At 43.2% G+C, this 19,274-nt stretch overlaps 2 protein-coding genes across 3 annotated transcripts in view; one reads left to right on the top strand and one right to left on the bottom strand.

The window, feature by feature from the left end:
* LOC118410758 (titin homolog) overlaps window positions 1–11,258 on the top strand; it is a 108,885-nt gene extending 97,627 nt beyond the window's left edge. For both annotated transcript variants that reach the window (XM_035812548.1, XM_035812547.1), the window contains exon 32: window positions 9,735–11,258. In XM_035812548.1, the coding sequence (XP_035668441.1) occupies window positions 9,735–9,939 (205 nt within the window). In that variant the 3' untranslated portion in view covers window positions 9,940–11,258. The remainder of the gene's footprint in view (window positions 1–9,734) is intronic.
* Window positions 11,259–11,732: 474 nt separating this feature from the next.
* LOC118410760 overlaps window positions 11,733–19,274 on the bottom strand; it is a 7,744-nt gene continuing 202 nt past the window's right edge. Inside the window, exons 2-8 of the mRNA XM_035812551.1 lie at window positions 18,909–19,028; window positions 17,686–18,643; window positions 17,197–17,296; window positions 16,664–16,741; window positions 15,485–15,631; window positions 13,494–15,173; window positions 11,733–13,050 (exon numbers count right to left, since the gene is read on the bottom strand). Of these exons, the coding sequence (XP_035668444.1) occupies window positions 12,961–13,050; window positions 13,494–15,173; window positions 15,485–15,631; window positions 16,664–16,741; window positions 17,197–17,296; window positions 17,686–18,614 (3,024 nt within the window). The 5' untranslated portion in view covers window positions 18,615–18,643; window positions 18,909–19,028 and the 3' untranslated portion in view covers window positions 11,733–12,960. The remainder of the gene's footprint in view (window positions 13,051–13,493; window positions 15,174–15,484; window positions 15,632–16,663; window positions 16,742–17,196; window positions 17,297–17,685; window positions 18,644–18,908; window positions 19,029–19,274) is intronic.

The following is a 19,274-nucleotide window of genomic DNA, read 5'->3' as shown; positions in this document are numbered from 1 at the left end:
TCACTGGGAAGATCCCTATCTCCAGAAGAAACCACTGCTTTGTTAGATGCTGGATGTATGGCTGGAAGACCACTAACCATTGAGGAAACCATGTCAATTGCAGAAGCAGCAAAGTCAGTTGGGAGGCCACTGACCCCTGAAGAAAGCTCTGCAATCCTCAGAGCTGCAAGTTCTTTGGGTAGGACACTGGGTGCTGAAGAGATCACTGCTTTGATAAAGACAGTAAAGGAAATGGGCAGACAACTGACACCTGATGAAGCTGCTGTGATTGCAGCTGCAGCAGCAGCAGCTGGAACCCCTCTCTCAGCTGAAGAAAGGTCTGCCATTCTTGAAGCTCAGAAAATGGCAGGTAAGCCATTGACTCCTGAGGAAACTGAGGCCCTTGTCAAAAGTTTGCAGTCAGTTGGTGGTGAGAAGCTGTCAACAGAACAGCTAGCTGCAATAACAGATGCTACAAAAGTGGCAGGAAGAACACTGGCGCCAGAGGAGACTGCTGTAGTCCTGGATGCCTCAAAGATGTTGTCAAGGCCATTGTCACCAGAAGAAACTGTGGCACTCCTAGATGCTGCATATATGGCTGGAAGGCCTCTTACAAAAGATGAGACTTTGGCTATTGCTGATGCAGCATCCTGTGTTGGGAGGCCATTGAAACCCGAGGAATGTGCCATTATCCTTGATGCAACACAAATCCTTGGAAGACCACTGACTGCCGAAGAAGCATTGGAACTTATCAATGCAACAGACACTGCAGGGAGAGAACTGTCACTAGAGGAGGCTACTTCTATCTTAAAAGCTTCCAAAGCTGGCACTAGACCATTAACAGCAGATGAAGCATCCAGCATTCTGCTTGGTTGCAGATCAGAAGGACGTGCACTCACACCTGACGAAAGTGCAGCTTTTCTTGAGGCAGTGGCAACGATAAGACGACCTCTCAGTACAGATGAGGCAAAGTCAATAATGACGGCCTCCGTTACAGCTGAAAGACCTCTTGAACCTGCTGAGGTAGCTGCTATAGTTGAAGGAAGTAGACTGATGGGGCTTCCTCTAGAAGCTGAAGAAATCTCTGCTATCATGGACACATTAAAAACGTCAGGTAGACAGCTTAACCAAGATGAAACAAAAACTATTCTTGAAGCTGCCAACTCCACAGGAAGACCAATGACACCAGATGAGATTTCGTCAATTCTGCAAGCTGTAGAAGTTGTTGAAAGACCTCTAACAGCTAATGAAGTGTTTGCAGTTTTTGAAGGTGTAAAGGTGTCTGATAAGGCACTCACAAGAAATGAAGCTTCTGCCATTGTGGATGCCATGAAGACAGCAGGAAGGCCATTGAACAGCAATGAGATTGCTGCCGTCATTCATGCATCAAAGGTCACCAGCAAACCCCTCACACCAGCCCAAATACAAACCATCTTGGATGGAACTAAAGCAGCCGCAAAGCCTTTAACTACAGATGAAGCTGCGACACTTTTGGAGGCCCTAGATACCGTGGGCAGGTCTCTTACTCCAGAAGAAGCTTATGCATTAACAGAAGCCTGTAAAGCTGCTGGAAGGCCTTTGATACCACATGAAGTAGCTGCCATCATTGAAGCTTCCACATCTGTGGGAAGATCTCTGACTGCCGATGAGAATACTACCATTATGGAGGCAGCCAAGGCTATAGGGAGGCAACTGACACCAGATGAAACAGCAGCCCTCATTGAGACCTGTAAAAATATTGGAAGGCCACTAACACTTGAAGAGACTGTATCTCTTCTCGATGCTTCTCAAGTTGCTGGGAGACCTCTAACTGCTAATGAGGTGTCTGGATTGGCTGAAGCTGTCAAGAAGTTGGGAAAACCGCTCAACCCCAATGAAACAGCTAATATTATTTCAGCCACAGAAGAATTGGGCCAGACTTTAAGTGCAGATGAGATGGAAACAGTCCTAAATGCTACTAGCACTGCTGGAAGACCGTTGACAAGAGATGAAATTTCTACTATTTGTCGGGCTTCTGCTTCAAAAGGAAAGCCATTGACACCTGAAGAGTGTTCTGGGTTATTGGAAGCAGTATCAGCAGCAGGAAGAAAGCTATCACCAGAGGAGGCATCCAATATCATCGAAGCATGTAAAACAGCAACAAGGCCCTTGAAACCAAATGAAAGTGCAGCTATTCTTGAGGGAGGAAATAAAGTGGGCAGGCAGTTGAAGCCCAAAGAGATTTCTTCCCTTCTCAATGCAGTACAAGCAGCTGATAGACAGCTTTCCTCTAATGAAGTGGAAACTGTTACCATGGCAGCAGAATCTGCAGAAAGGCCAGTTACCACTGGAGAAGCAACAAGCCTTCTCCAAACATGTAAAGCTGCAGGCAGGACCTTGACGCCAGAGGAAACGACAGCAGTTGTTGATGCCACTAAAGCCTTAGAAAGGCCTGTAACTGATGCTGAGGCAAAGTCACTTCTGGCTGCCATAAAAAATGCAGGGAGGCCTCTGACATATGGAGAAGCAGTCTCCATTGCAGCTGCATCCAAAGTGACTGGTCGTGCAATAACGCCAGAGGAGTCAGTAGCAGTACTGGCAGCTACAAAAGCTGCAGGAAAACCACTGTCACCAAGTGAAGCATCATCTATTGTTGAAGCAACCAACACTGCCGGTCGGCCTCTGACACCAGATGAAACATCCAGTGTTCTCCGTGGGGCAGAGGCAGCAGGAAGGTCAGTCTCTTCTGATGAAGCCCGGACCCTTTTGGAGGCAACAAAAGCCACTGCTGGACCACTATCAAGGGAAGAGGCTGCTTCACTAGTAGAAGCCAGTAAAGCTGCAGTACGGCCACTCACAGCAGATGAAACATCTACTATTCTTAGAGCTGCTAATACAATGGGAAGACCACTCCGTCCAACAGAAGTAACGGCTCTTCTTGAAGCTGGAAAAACAATAGGAAGACCTCTTAGTCCAGAGGAGACATCTGCTATCCTTGATGCAACAAAAGGAGTAGGAAGGTCTTTAACACCCGAGGATGTAGCTGCCATCATGGCTGCTACCAAGGAAGTAGGACGTGCATTAACACCAGATGAGTCTGCGTCTCTCCTCACAGCTGCAGGAATTGCGGAACGGAAACTGACTCCAATAGAAACTGTTGCCATAATGAATGTGGCCAGAGCTGCAGGGAGGCCACTTACCCATGAAGAAGCAAGTGCACTTATGGAGGCCATCAAGGCAGCAGGAATGCCTCTCCAGCCAGATGAAATAGCGGCTGTGTTACAAGCTGCCAAAGCTGCTGGAAGACCACTGACACCAAATGATACATCCAGTGTAGTGGAGGCAGCAAAGGCTGTGGGAAGACCACTTACAGCTGTAGAAATACTGTCCATCTTTGCAGCAACAAAGGTAGCAGGGAAAGCCCTCTCACCACATGAAGCTGGTGGTATTCTTGCAGCTGCAAGGGTCACTGGAAAGCCACTAACCACTGAAGAGGCACAGTGTATCTTGAATGCTGCAAAAGCAGTGGTTGCCAGGTCTCTAACACTTGATGATGCTATCTCTTTACTGGCAGCTGAAAGGATTACAAAAAGGCCCCTAATTCCAGATGAAGTTATAACTGTTGCTGAAGCTGCTGACTTAGCTTCAAGACCATTGAGGCCAGAGGAACTCAGAGCAATTCTTGACACAGTAAAATCTCGCAAGAGAACTTTAAAAACAGGAGAAATAAGATCCATCCTGGATGCAATAAACACAGCAGGGAGACCTTTGACACCATCTGAACTTGCCAGTGTCCTAGAGCCAATGTCAGTTGAGGAGAGCGGTGGTCTTCTTGAGGCAGCCATGGTAGCAGATAGACCTCTAACTCTTGATGAGAAAACTGCAATTCTTGATGCAACCCAGGCTGCTGGAAGACCTCTGAAACCCAGTGAGGCTGCATCCATTCTAGAGGCAGTGAAAGTCAAAGGAGGTCAGTTAGACCCTGAAGAAACAGCTGCAGTTGTGGAAGCTGCAATGGCATCAGGTAAACGACTAACTTCTGCAGACATAATGTCAGTCATTGAGGCTGCTGTATTCAACAAGAAACCCCTCACACCAGAACAAGCTCTTACTATAGTCAATGGAGCAGAAGCTGTGGAGAGAAAACTCAAAGCTGGTGAAATGACTGCACTACTTGATACAGTAAAGACTTCAAATTGTTCATTGTCACCTGATGAAGCCGCTGCGATTCTTGAAGGAACAAAGATTGTTGAAAGACCTCTTACCGCTGAGGAAGCTTTGAGCTTGATAGAGGTTGCAAAAGCTGTGGAGAGGAAGCCAAATCCAAGCGAGATTTCGTCCGCTGTGGAAGCGACTAAAATTGTGCAAAGGAAGCTGTCACCAAATGAAGCCACAAGCCTCATTGAGAGCACAAAGTCAGTTCAAAGACCTCTGACATCCACCGAATTACAGTCTGTTGTGAAGGCAACAAAGGATTTGGGGAAAGCTCTCACACCAAATACTGCTGCCAGCATTCTGGTAGCCACCAAGGCTGTGGAAAGACCACTAACTGCAAAAGAAATCGAAACTGTGGTGGTAGCAACAAAGGAAGCACAACGTCCTTTACAGTCAGATGAGACAATTAGTCTTGTAGAAACTGTGAAATCAACAGGAAGGTCGTTAACATCAGACGAAGCAGCAGCTATTCTACAGTCAACTGATCTTGCTGAGCAGCCATTGACAGGTATAGAGGGTGATGCCGTAGTGAAGGCAGTGGAGCTGACAGGAAGAGATTTAAGTGCAGAGGAAATTTCTGCTCTTCGAGAGGCTGCCAAAACAATAGGCAGACCAATGACTTTGGATGACGTAACTGCCATACTTGAGGCCAGAAAGATTAAAGGAAAACCACTTGATCTGGTTGAAATTGCTGCTCTCTTTGAAGCAACAAAGGCAGCCGAGAGGGCACTTTCAACTGAAGAGGTATCCAGAGTTCTTGAAGACCCAGAATCTGTGGAAGAAATCCGAACTGCAGCCTTAGCAGAGCAGGTAGCAAAGTTGAAGGAGCAGGTGACGTTACTCGGAGAACAGGTGAGCTCAGCTGAGGAAGTACGCTTCTCCTCATTTGAAGACGAACCAGAGGACAAACCAAAACTAGAAACACTAGAAGAGAAGGCTGCTGAAGTGGAGGATGAGGAATTGAAAGACAAGGCTGAAGTAGAAGCAGAAGAGGAAGAAAGTCCTGAGGAAGTGTTTGTGGATGTTGAAGAGGTGATGGAAGAAGCAAGTCAGTTCATGGCTCCATGTGCTCCTGCTCCTACACCTGAGCAGGAAGAACCTGTAACAACAGGATCAGTCTCAGACTCCGACCAGGTGGAACACCTGGCAGAGATGCTCAAGACAAAACCACCGTTTGAGTTTGAGCAACCAGCAATGGGAGATCAAGAAATGCTTTTAATGGCCGAGGAAGTTGTCATGGATCAGTTGTCTCCTATCGAAGAGGAGACAGAACCGGGTTCGTCCTCCTCTGAGACAGAAGACGCACCCAGGAAAAGTCGGTCATCGCAGGCTCTCATGACCCCCATTGAAGAGGAGACAGATTCAGTCTTATCCGACTCTGAGGCAAAGCCAGTTGAAATGCAGAAGACAGCAGTTGAAGCCTATCTGAAATCACTCCCATCGCAGATGCCAATCATTGAAGAAAGCACTGCAGAGTCATCTGCTGCAGAGGAATTAGCAGAACGTCCACAAAAAGAAGTGTTACCCAAGGCAGAAGTCTCTGAGATAATAGAGCCTGCACCAATTTTCTTTTCCTCTCTAAAGTCTCCCTTCCGTTCAAAGGCTCCAGTGGTGTTTGAGGCGCGCTTGCCACTTACTTCTGATTCTGAGTCAGAAACAGAGCCCTATGGCACACCGCCAAAACAACAGTACTTTACACCTAAAAAGCAGCCCATTGGACCTGTTCGATTGACATCCACTGGCAGGTCACCTGAGGAAATCCGTAAACCCATAGCTCAGAAAATCTCAGCTGTGCCAGGTGTCACACCTGTGGCTCCGAAACCAAATGGCAGTAGTGTTGAAATTGGGAAAACATCTCCATTATTGAAGAGATACCCAACACAGGAGGAACTTCCTCTGTATGCACCAGAGGTAGTTCCAAAACCAGTTCCCAGAGGTCCTCCCCCAGCAGTGAAGCCTGTGGAAGCTGTAGTTGCCCCACCAATTGTAAGACCACCACCAAAGCCACAGCCACAGCCTGTAACAACTTACCAATCTGCTCTACATGAGGCCCCACCACTCCAACTCTCCCGGCCTGTCAGGGTGAAACCTATACCACCCGTCCTCACCATAGAACCATCCCCAGAAATGCCACGTAAGCAATTTGCAGAAGAAGCGTCACCAGTTTTTCAAAGAACACCTACTCCACCTGACCCTTTTCCAGCCTATCAACAAAAAGTATCACCAGTGTACACACCCAGGATGGAGGGTAGACAACAAAAGCTATCAACTCCTCCAAGCTTGCCATCCAGTCCATACTTAAAGACGCCTCCACCTGTACCGCCAAAGCCAAAGAGGCCTAAGTCATGGGCAGGGTTGAGCCCAGTTAGCCCATCACAGCTGAAATCTCCCACGCCTTCTGAAGACACAGAGGTGAAGCAGATTCTGCTTTCTCCTGATGAGGCTAAGGGTAAAGGCATACCAACAGAGGAAGATGTTCGTATGTATGTCAGTCCTCTACCACCCTTGGAGGTTGGTGAAGAAGAAACGGACAAACATGTGCAGAGGACATACGATGAAGACGAGACTGGCAGTCTAACATACATGGAAACTGTGACTGTCACCTCTCCACCGCCCCAGCAACCAAGCCCGATGGTGGAAGAGAAAAGCCCCTCCTTTGTGGAAAGGGAGTACAGCGAAGATGAGACTGGAACTCTGACATTTGCAGAATCCATCTCAATACCATCAGTGGAAGTTACTTCTGAGTCTGATTTTGAGGCAGAAATTACAGAAGAGGATGAGATGGGATATGTTGAGCGTGATTACGATGTAGATAAGGCAGGTAATCTAAGGTACACCGAAGCAATACGATCTCCGTCTCCACGCCTGTCACGACCACAGAGCATGACTGAGTCAGAGTTGGAGTATGAAGCGGAGGAGGTGACCCCAACTCCTACACCAACAGCCACATCACCAGTCTTCTTTGGTACAGACGTAGCAGGAGCGGCAAAGTCACCCACCACCCCTAGTCAGCTGAAAACACCTCCTGTGGTCCCTCCCAAAACATGGAAAGAGTTAGGCCTACCAACTCCTTGGCCTGAGGGTTTCACACCTTCCAAAACTCCATCTCCTAAACTCTATACACAACCAGAGACAGCTACAGGGCCCCCACAACCTCCACCCAGATCCTCATCAAAAAAGCCAATTCCTTCCCCACGTTACTCAGTACAAGCCCCCAAACCCCCTACCAGATATAAAAAGACGTGATTTCTGGTGAGGTGTATAGAGTGAAATTATTTTTGTAGGTAACAAAGGGGAGGATGGATCTGACGGCTAACTCTGGTAGGATGGGGTGACTTTGCTGTTCTTATCCTTAAATTACGTTCAGTACCTGTATCACTTGTATATGATCAACAAGTCTGCTGTACAGCAAAAACATATTCTTTGTAAAATATCTTTCTCAATCTGGCATTAAGGATCTAGCAAGCTGCCATGTGGCAACCACTGCCTTGTAGTAAAAGTGCTAAAGTTGCAATATATTTAAAAGAAGACAACATTATCATTTCTAAATATAAGGTTTCTATTGTACCCTAGCAACTACACAGAAAATTTAGCAATATTTTGCAGCGTAAACTGAAATTTGATATTGTATTATTGCCAATAAGGCATTTTTCTGCATTTAAGCAAAAGTCATATTCTTGAATGCTTATAAGAACAAAGGCTTGTATTTTAAAAAGCTCAGTGATAGCATTTGATTTGCAGACTGCATGTAATGATAAACCAAGCACCTGCAAATTATTTTACTCAAGATGCATGAGTCATCAATGACTGTAAAGTCATCACGTTCACTCCCTAAACACAGGGTGAATCGTTCTTAGCAGATCCTTGTACCTTCAATAGTACCTCCCTAGTGAACTTCCTAGGGCTGTTCCAATGGAGGCATGGAACATTGTCCCTAGATGAGTGTCATATCTACAGCAATACTTTCAAGTGGGACATGTCCCATACAAAAAGAAAAAAAAATTAGATAAAGACAAAAACGCAGTAAATAAGATGCATGTCAATTTTCTAGTGTAGTCCTATTGAAGGTCCAATGTTAACTGCACTTCCCCATTCAATATTGGCATGTACCTTTACTGAGAGTGGACATGGAAAGTGTTCTGTAGTCAAGTACTGCCTGGGTTTCCATGGTTAACTTATTGGATGGGTGGCATGAGGACATGACCTTACCACTTGTGTTGTATCTTACTTCTGAGGAACCAAATTTGATTGCCACGTTGGCCCCATGCCAGGCATTGTTTCCATTGGTTAGGGTTAGGTCAGGTGATGATAGGGATAGTGTCAGGTATATGTACAGATCCATGTTTCAAATGTTCTGTATTGTTTTGTTTTGTGGGGCCAAGGTGACAGCCAGAATGGTTTGGTTTAACAGGAGTGAAGACAACAGCATTGTGGCATTGACGTGTCCTTGTTCAAACTTGTCTTTGTCATGGTTAGACCACAGACAGTGCTTCTTACAGGATTAAAGAAATAGGTTACCGGGAAAAGAATCATTTTCCTGGATACACTCATGCCCACAAGATGTTGACTGTTCAAGTTTCATAGTTTGGGGAAGTGCAGTGGGGTGTTGAGTAGATCACATCACCCATCCCCCTTTATACCCTCTACGTCTGTGTTTCCTATCCAACATTTCAGCTGTTTGTCATGTACAATGTGTTCTAGCAATAAAAAGAACTAGTCATTGTCATACCAGCTGTGTCATGTCCCTTTTGCCACCACTTATTCACAAGTAGTACATTTAAACCATACATACAACACACAGTAAGGTCCTGTTTAAATTCGCATAACAATACGTCCAAACTGTTATTCAATTTCCTTTATGCTGCTTGACCACACCTTATACATTGTACATCAATTCACACTTCAAAAAGCGGACCAGTCACCTTGACAATTCTATGTTGATCATCAGAAATGATAAATTTCTAATGATAATCAGAAATCCAATGCAAAACTTTAGACTAAAACAAATCATCATTTTATGTGTTTGCCATCTTTACCACTGCTACATGCCATAGATTTCCACAAGTCATTTTAGGTAGACAAACCCAAACCTATGTGACTTAGTAACTACTTGACTAGTTACCTGTATTAGTGTCTTATTTTGTAGAAGAGCCTCTGTAATGTACCAAACATTATAAGCACCCTCTCTAACCGAAAGACCTTGGTTGGTGAGAAACACAAGAATAAGTGTATAAATAAGTAGATAGACGAAGGTTCCTTCCAGTCCTCCATGTGTTCACTGTGCTGCTGCAAGCTACTTTGTACATCTGTCACACTTTCCAGGTCAGCTTTCTGTCTGCCACTTTGCTTTATCCTCTTTCTCACTTTCCATTCTCATCGCTTGCCATAATACTTATGGTGCTTTGATACCGTTTTGAACATTACCTTTGTCCATTAATCATGCAAGTCTCAGATTTCATACTGTGCTTAAGATGTGATGGTAGCCTTTTCTATTGACAGATTGCCATCTGCAAAAGTTTTCTGAGAATGTAATACTGACTTTTTTTACTGTTCTTTCTCAGGGTCATTGTGACTAAGACCACACGGACTGTTGTAGCGGAGGATGGGGAAGAAATCGTCACCACAGAGACAACCACCTCTGGTCCCGAGGGAGACGAGGAGCACGACGAGCTGCGGCAAAATCTGAGGGAGATCGTGGAGAGTATGGATGAACACGAGAGGGTCATCCACGGGGAGGAAGACACGGAGGGAGAGCACCACAGCTAGAGAGCCATTGAAGCTTGTAAAGAGGAGTTATAATAACAAACATTTGATTCTCATATAACTAGAGGATTGTTTGAATAAAGGAAATTGTACAATAAAGTTCGAGCAGCTTTCGTCGTAGCAAGAAGTCTCCTTTCCGAGGAGGGCTGAAAAAAAAAAAAAGATTTGCTGACAAAGATGTGTATGTAGTCAGAGTGTGGGACTGACAAAGGAGGCTATGTGGCGCTTTATCCTGGTATCGGGTGGATGTGAATAATTTGGCAAAGTTCTCACACTAGCACAGCAAAAAGGCTAAGGTTGCTTATGCATGAAGAAGTACACAAGAATGTCACAGATAACACATTATTCCCAGTGGCTTTGGACAGAATGGTAGGGGTGGAGGGAAGTTTCAACTATGTGAATATACTGTTTGTTGCCTCTTACAACTGCAGTAGAACTAAGACTTGTGAATGAATGAATTAATGTAATCTAGTGAATAAGTCCAATAATCAGTGACTGCAGAGATGTTTTTGATTCTGAGTATAGTGGATGTCACAAGCTGGAGGAAACTATGGTCCTTCAATTTGAGTATATACAGCCTTTCTATGTCCCCTGAGAGAGGGAGAACCTAGGGGATCTACAACAGAAAGGACCAATATACACTTCTCAACTTACTGGCACTGTATTTCTCAATTGTCTGCTTTTGAATCAAGATTTTGAACTATATGAACGACTAGACAGAGGAAACAAGCTGACTTGTTGAAGTAAATTGATACATAGAATGTCACCAGTATCATAGTGTGTTCACTAATGCTTTCACATATATAATGTTTACTAATTTCTCAAGCCAGGAAATACCGTCAGTACTGTAAGATTGATTAAAAGATATGTAAGCAACTGATTTTAGATTCTTTGCAGAGATTTTATCGCATGTTATCGTAATCATTTTAACCTCTACAATAGACAGTGATTTTAATGCTTCTATCCCATAGAAAGATTTGAATGTAGGCCCTGTTTTGACTAAGATCTCACAGATGCTGACAACTTGTGTGGCTAATGTATGTACAAATTCTCCCAGAAAGGACCGAATTTTCTATATTGGCGTGGCCAAGTTCTCAAAAAGTATCTAGATTTTGAGAACATTTTATCACCTGAAGGGTTGTAGCTATAAACATAATCGTGTGTGATGTCTGGTGATTCCTGGTAGTCATAGTAGAAAGAGTATACCAAACTGTAATGTCATGGATTGTGTGTTGCACCATCAAGTAGGAACTGCTGCCATGTTTGTATGTGAGGACATCCAAATTCTGCTGTTTCCAATAAATGCTTTGTCCCTCCTGTAAGGCTGCCCTTGGAGTATTCCTGTGTCAGTGTTTATCAGACAGATATCTCTTGCTTTATGCAGAATCACAGGAGCTATTGGAGTTGATCAATAAGTTCACGGCCTCAAATGTAAATAAGGTGCATAACTCAAATTTCAGGGCATGATTATATACAGTAGTCTTTTATCAACGTCCATCAAATCACTGTAGTCACTACTTTCCAGTCAGTATCCATTCCTTTTGAAAAGCAATGTGGCAAGAAAAACATGGGTGAACTTCTCTTGCCATGAAATCTACAAAAACATGGTCAAAATGGTTGATAAAGAATCCCTTAGTAGAAAGAAGTGGGTATCTGACTTTCTGCAGAGCAAGTTGACCTGCACAATGTAGGTTGCAGCTCAATTGTCAATTTTTTTTCCTTCTCTCCCACCGAAGATATCTGGGTGTTGCTTGCAAAGTAATGATCACAGTGATATGAATTTTCGTAGACATTCATAAAAGGCTTTATACTTAATAATTGTGCCCAAAAATTTAAGTTAAGTACCTTAGTTCTGGGTAAGGTTGATTACCCCTCATAACCATGTACATTACATGGTTGCTTGTCAGTTGCTAGTATAACGTTCAAGTACTAGTCACTGCTCTGCACACACATTCACAAAGTACAAATGAACTATGTTCTATCAAGTCACAAATCATATTTTAAGTACACATACAATACCACTATAACAAAGTTAATGAAGTACCAAAAAGACATTTCCGAATATAGAATTGTTAGTTGTTTTAAAAAAACATGGGTATAAAATGGGGATTCTTAGGTAACATCTAACAGAATTCTCAACATGACAGCATAGAACAATCTTCAACCAGCCACAAATAAGGCTTCATAAGGCTCCATGTAAACAGCTGTTACAACATCCTAGATTTCCCTTCTAGGGGACTTTACAGGTTCTGGTCTACATCTTTTAGTACCAGCTTACCTTGCATCTGGCCTTACAGTTATAGTTCACTCACTAATACGTACATGAACATGAGTCCATTCAGGAACTGTACAAGACTGGATGTCAGGCTATCCAAGCATAGATATCCCCAATAACACAGATGTCCCCAAATACATGTGTGTTACAACTGAATGCACACAAAACATCCAAATTATGAAAAATGCAATAAGATAGACTTTCATAGTAGATTGATACAACTCTACCATATAAAACATTACAAAGTAATATGAAAAAGGCTCCATGTTGTTGCATTGTTCGAAAGCATTACTGCAAACTGAACTGAATAGAATTTCCTGTAACTTACTAACAGTAACAGCAAATTATACGTTTGGGATGGAAAGAAAACTTTGTTTTGCTCCTTGATCAAGTTGATGCCGCTCAAATATTTCCTTGGCAACATTGGTATTCATCTGTAACTTGTTGGGAACCAAAAATTAACCATGTAGAAAGAAGATTTAACATCAGCAGTGTATCTTCACAGGAAATGTTGATTTGAACTTGAGTCTTTTCAACTTCAACATGTCAACCGCTTTAATGTTCTAACTTACAAGCTTATTATCCTTAAACTGCACAGACCTATCCCAGAGGGTGAACATGACAGATTTGTTCTTAATTGTCTCTATAAAATGTACCATTACAAATGAATATAAAAGACAAAGTATCAACTTTGCAGGCCTGTGCCTTGCCCCTTCCCCACTGACCATGGTACATCATTAGAAGTCGCTTCAGTTGGGACTGTCTCGAACCAGGTCTAGGAGGTGAGGGTTTTCTGTCACCTTCATACGGATGGACTTCCTTGCAGTCTTCTTTCTTCCCTGGATGGACATATGACAGTGCATGTCAACCCCACTCCACACATTATTTCTGGTTGTTTATGATACAAAAACAGATCAACATCAATATTCACTGCAAACACTTTCATAGTGCATAAGGAGGAGGTTATATATTCAATGATTAACCCATTTCATTCATGTCACACTATAGAATATACATGTGACACTATGTGCAAGGATGAGGACTGGTGCTTTTACAATTCTATGTACAGTGTATAACAAACCATGAACCGTTGAGCATCTAAAAGCCAGAATGTACTTCTTACACGTAGATACAAGAAGACTACGGCACAGTTTTACATAGCACACTGAAGGAGCCATTTGGCTACCAATTCTCTCTACATTTGGTACAGGGTTAACCAGCACATAGACAGAAATTATGTTTCCATCTGTAATTACAATGAATAAAACTAGTTTTAACCAACCTTTCCTGCAAATAGAGGTGCACCCTTTCCTGTTGTACCAGCATACTTGGCTGCTGATGTGGAAGGCTGTGCTGTGATTGGTTCCTGCTCATCACCTGATACAACCCGCCTTGCATGTGAATGGACCTGTTTCTCCTGTGGCACATGTCTTGGAAAAGACTTTCTGGCTTTTTGTGACCTTTTAGGCTTTGTTGAACACTCTTCAGGCTGAACATTTTTGGAACCTTTCTGTGTCAAATCCACTGTAGTCTTCATGTCAGAGCCCATGGCTTCTCTTGATGGACTTCTTGGTGATTTGTGTCCTTCTACCCTGCTCTGTTCTTGAAGGCTTCCTACTGTGGAATTTTCAGACATTAGGACACCCACAACATCCACAGAAGTCATCTCCTGCCCAAAGCCACAGGCCGTGTTGTGGCTTGTTAGAGGCTGAGACCCTGTTGCATCACCTCCCTGTAGGTTAGACCTTGGCACTGTGATCTGAAGTGGGGAGGATGATAGACAACTGGCAATGACTGTCTCCTTGTTGGGTGATCTCAGAGTTGTTAAAGCCATTTGCGGATGGAGTGAGGGATTGCTGGGTCTGACAGGGATGTCTTCAGCAGCATCAACAGCACTGACACTCCTCTGTCTGTTTCTACTCAGCACTGCATCTCCTTCATCACCCACTGTGGTGAGACTGGGACTGGACAGGGACCTGAATGGATGCAGATTGGCACAATGTGGTGCAATATCTGTGACCTGTTCAGCAATAACTGCGTTGACCGGATTGTTGATCACAGAAAATTCCCCTCTGTAAGAACACCAGGGTTCTAGGGCACCGATTTCTTCATCAGACATAACTTTACTTGGTTTATCTTTCCTCTCCCTGCGTTTCTTGCCTTGTGCTACAGACTTGTCTGTTGAGTTCCTGGGGCTGCCACTCTCTTTCCTGATACTGGAGTCTTTGTTAGAATCCAAGATTGGATTTCTTTCCCTGACAGATTCAGCAAACTCTGTAGGAGACTTAGTGTTAGTACTATCAACACTTGCCTTTTCTTCATGCACCCTCTGTGATACTTCTGGCTCAGCACCTTCTGTGTTGGTATGTACGGCCTCTCCTATTCTTATGGAGGTAGTGTTCCTCTCAGGAGACTCTTGGTTTGGTGCAGACAAGGGTACTTCTTCACTCTCTGACATGGTGACAGTTGTGGGTATACCCTGGGCAGTAGTTGGATCATGGAATGTGCCACCATTGGCATACCGGGACACATCAACAACTTCCACTGCAACTGGGTTCTCTTGGACCTCCATTGGTCCAGATCTGACCTGCTTTCCATGTGATTCTACCAATGGTTTCTGCAAAGATTCTTCCTCTTGAGTGGAACCTGAGGTCTTGACTTCATGGTAGGACACCATATTGTTAGCAGCAGATAGTGTGCTTCTCTCAGTTTCCTTTGCAACACAGAAGACATCATGCTTTTCCTCCACAGTTGGCTCAACCATAGATTGACGCCCTCCCTCAGGACAACACTCATCAGGTTCCCCATGTACTGCTCTACTGTTGGTTGGAGGTGATTCCTGTCCATCAGCTGGAGGAAGCTTATAGACAGGTTTGTAGGACACAGTTGGGAGGTACTGACAGAGCATCTGGATGAAGTAACTCTCCAGACGAAAACCTGCCTGGCCGACTTCGGAGTCCGGCTGATATAAAACAGTGTGGAGAAAGATAACTGTGATTGCAGTATGAAGAAATGCTGAAAATTTATGCATTTGGCAAACGTTACAAGAAATTCAGAACTTTAAAGTTAAACCAAAGGTCAAAAGGGTGAGCTTTAATGTTTTCAACTTCAGACTAAAACTAGACAACAGCAAGGTGCTATTCGATACCAGTGTTCGGTATCCACGTACAGTGAAAGATTGAGTTTCAGCTTCATATTGGTCACATCTAGTTCACCCCTATACAAACATGAACAGTTCTGTCCAAGCAAATAAAATGTATTTGGTCTACTTACTTTATTGTACAGATGGCAGTTTCTGAAGACTTTCTTCATGTCTGCCAGGAACTGGTCAGGCATGATTATGTAGTACAGCTCTCGCAGGCGCTTCTTGATACAGTCTAGATCCATGGGGTCCTTTACTATGTCATAGTAGTCAGGCACCTAGGAAGTGTATAACAAGGATGTGTTGAGAGGAATTGTATGGGCAGTCTGACATACACTAGTCTATTTCATCGAACTTCTTATGCCAGAAATGACACTGAAATACGGTAGGTAGTTTCTAATTACAAGCAAGCATGATATGTATTATTCAATGAACAAAGATGTTTGTACAAAATACAATGTTACACCATTCTGATGTTATTGCACATCGAATCTTACAAATCATATTTCTAGTTCATGATTCCTGTTGCCACTTAATCAAGTTCATTTCCACTCATGATGTCAAGGCAGCTCGTTGGGAACTTAGTACCTCAACTCCCAAAAAAAACATTCTTTTGAGCAGCAGAAAAGCAAACATTCTATAAGCAAAGGTGTTTATTTTGTAAAAATATCTATGGTCATTGAATAATAGTATTAAGGCTGAACGTAATCAGGAAAAGTTGAATTCGGTTGACTAAGGACTTAAATGTTATCCCTTCAGCAGATTGCTCACTCTACTTCAGCACCAAGGCCAGGGCAAATCTCTTATAGTTAAAGAAAGCAGCTTCAGCACCAAGGACATGTTTAATAACTTCATTGAAAAGTACTGTTCCCTCAATGCCACAAACCAGTTTTATACTTTCTTCCCAGCAAGGGAGTGTCCATTCAGTACCAAGGCCAGGGTGAGTCGCATTGTCAGAGAAAACACTTTCAGCCCAAAGGACATATTTCATTTCTTCCCTGGAAGGAGACACTGTCCCCTCAAAGCCACTAAAAAGTTTATCCATTCCTCCTACCAAAGGACTGTCCATTCAGCACCAAGGGCAAAACAAAGGACTCTGATCTTTCCATTTATCACCTGAATACCAAGCGCTGGAAGTACAGAACTCATTTTTAGAGAAGCACAAGTATAAAACAATCTCAATCTAAAAAAAATAGTATGTTAATATGTGTAAAAACCTTAAAATACACACACACACTATTGATAGATACAATATATACATACTACCTGCTGATAAATGTGTGGAATACAACATTAAGAGTGTCACTGACCTCCTTGACTTTAACAGGCAGTTGGAACAGTTTGCCATCTGGGTGGTCAAACACAGCACGTACTATGGACTCACATTCCTGGACAGAAAGGGTAATATTAATAGTAAGAACAAGCATTATAAAATACAACTTACAACTAAGTGTGTGTGCCAAATACACTTTTAACTGTAAATTTGATACAAAAGACTGAGGAAATAGATACTACAAACTGAACAGCAAAAGACATTTCCTGTTTCTTTTCTATTATCTTCAAATCACAATTACAACAGGAAAGCATGGGTGTATAGAACATACTTAAGGAACTGCTACATGAAATAAAAGACCATGAATACAATATTTTGCTCCCTGATATTAAATAATCATCATCTTAATTCAAAACAAAACAGCCCTTGTAAATATGCAAAAGAGGAACTGTAAAGAGAGTGTACAATTTTGAAGTTCATGGTTGGTGATTCTAAACCCTTTGGATCGATGTTGGTACTGTGACCTTACTTCAATAGTATAATTATTTATACGCTTGTTGTAGCTCTCACCTCAAAATAGTCCGGAGCCCGTCTCTGTCTCAGAGAAGCTGGGGTCTGAGGAGTTCTTCCTGCAGCTTTCAGTGAAGGGCTGGGATCTGACTGTCTTCTCCTATATAAAAAAAAAAAACAATCAGAGATTGCAGACTTCACCACCCTAAGGGGGGTAAAACACACATTGTGTCAAGCATTTAGCCAATGATAGGTACAATATATACTCGTGCTAATAACAGTTCTTTCCATTTTCCATCCATACTTTTGACCTTCCAAAATCATTCACCTTGCAGTACAGCCAGTAGGTACCCATCTGAGAAATGAGGTTGTCATAACATGCTTGGGGCACCTCCTCAAACATGGGACCCCTACTTTACCTCCCTCACAAAGCCAATGCAGCTCTAATCAGGATGGATCTTTTTCCATCAATGCAAATTTTTGATGACTTAATAATGTGAATTTTTTTCTGCAGAAAGCTTGGAAATCTGCCCAAGCAACTGCACCTACCGTCTTTTACTAGATGAGGGTCTGTCTGGGGTACACTTGGGAGTTCTTCTTGGAGTGCTCTTCTCGTCCACATCCTTGTCAACCTCCACATCAATGGGCCAGGACACCAGTGCATCCACCAGGTTGGTTACTGCTGTAACGGCATACCTGGCATCTTCTTTAGACACACAGGAGCCATTTGAGGTACTGATTCCTGTCAGGGTGTCTCCTGATCCTGACTGGTGTGTCTTAGGGAAGGACCATCTCACCTTCAGGGGAGTTTTCAACCTGTCAGAACCTCTGTTACCTCTCCCTTTCTTCAGAGATGATGGTTTGCTCATTTCTGGGGTGATGTGGGTAGGTTTATGGCATTCCTCAGACAGAGAGGGTGTCTTTTGCAATCTACCATTTTCTGGTGTGCTGTAGGCAATGTTTTGCCAACCTTCTCTACATTCTACCCGTAGAGAGGGAGTCTTCTCTTTCCCAGTAGTCTCCCTGGTTTCATTTTCCTTTGCATGCAATGGTTTGCTCTTCTCTGGAGTACAGTTGGCAAGGCTTTGCCAGGCCTCCCGGCACTGATCTGACAGTTTCTCCACTCCTTTCACCTGTTTGGGAGGAAGAGAGTTGTCCTGGTCTGCTTTCCTCTTCTTTGGAGTGCGTTCTTTCTGTCTGGCATTGCTGTTTGGTTTTGGCGGATCCTCTGCTTTGTTGTCAGACACACTTAGTCTTCCCTTTTTTGTCTTGGGAGCACCTTGTATGTTTGCCCTTACCAACAGTCTCTCATGCATCCGGCTGTGAAACCCTCCACCCTTCCCACTGGGCATGGAAGGCTTTGGAAGGTCCATCTTGGGTGTTTTGGGGGCAGAGGTGTCTAAGAGAACGGTCTTCCGTTTCCCCTTACCCTTCTGTTGAGCAGGAGACTTTCTGGGGGACTTGAGGTGTGCTGACATCTTAGGAGTCTGTGTACCTCTTTCAACCACTGCAAATTGAACGAGAGGGAAAATGATGATGATGAAATTTTAAAATATGGTACAACATTTATGATTCTTGACATTTGACCTAGATAAAGAGCAACATTCTAAGAGATATAGAATAGAATAGTATTTAGTTGTATTTTAAATACACTTGTAGTACACAGAAATAGAACATCCTGACAATCTTATATACATTTTATATGGATTATAAAATGACTGAATGACAATACCTTGCACCTGGAAAGTTTCTTCATATACCTAATTCCATACCTTTCTTTACTTGCCGCGGGTGTTTGGCTACCCTATATACATGTTGCACAGCATTACTCCATGGTCCACTGCCTCCTGCATTACTGGCCCTCACACGGAAAACATATACAGCTCCTGATGGGGAAGGGCATACAGTAGTTTAACATACAGGCATATGTTTCCCTATCTGTCATGTGATTGTATGATGTACATGTACTTCATGTATAGGGAAGAATAGCTAACAGAAATGTCAAGCTAATTGTGGATCCAATAAAGTCAAGGTCAAATCAAACTAAAAAAAGACATACAACAAAAAAGATAGACTATACCTTTTGTGTCTCATAACTTTGTTTATCATTCATTTTCAGTTATCTAATATCTGGTACG

Source organism: Branchiostoma floridae, chromosome 3 (assembly GCF_000003815.2).
Source record: "Branchiostoma floridae strain S238N-H82 chromosome 3, Bfl_VNyyK, whole genome shotgun sequence".
NCBI lineage: Eukaryota > Metazoa > Chordata > Leptocardii > Amphioxiformes > Branchiostomatidae > Branchiostoma > Branchiostoma floridae.
This window is presented reverse-complemented; position numbering and strand designations above follow the sequence as displayed.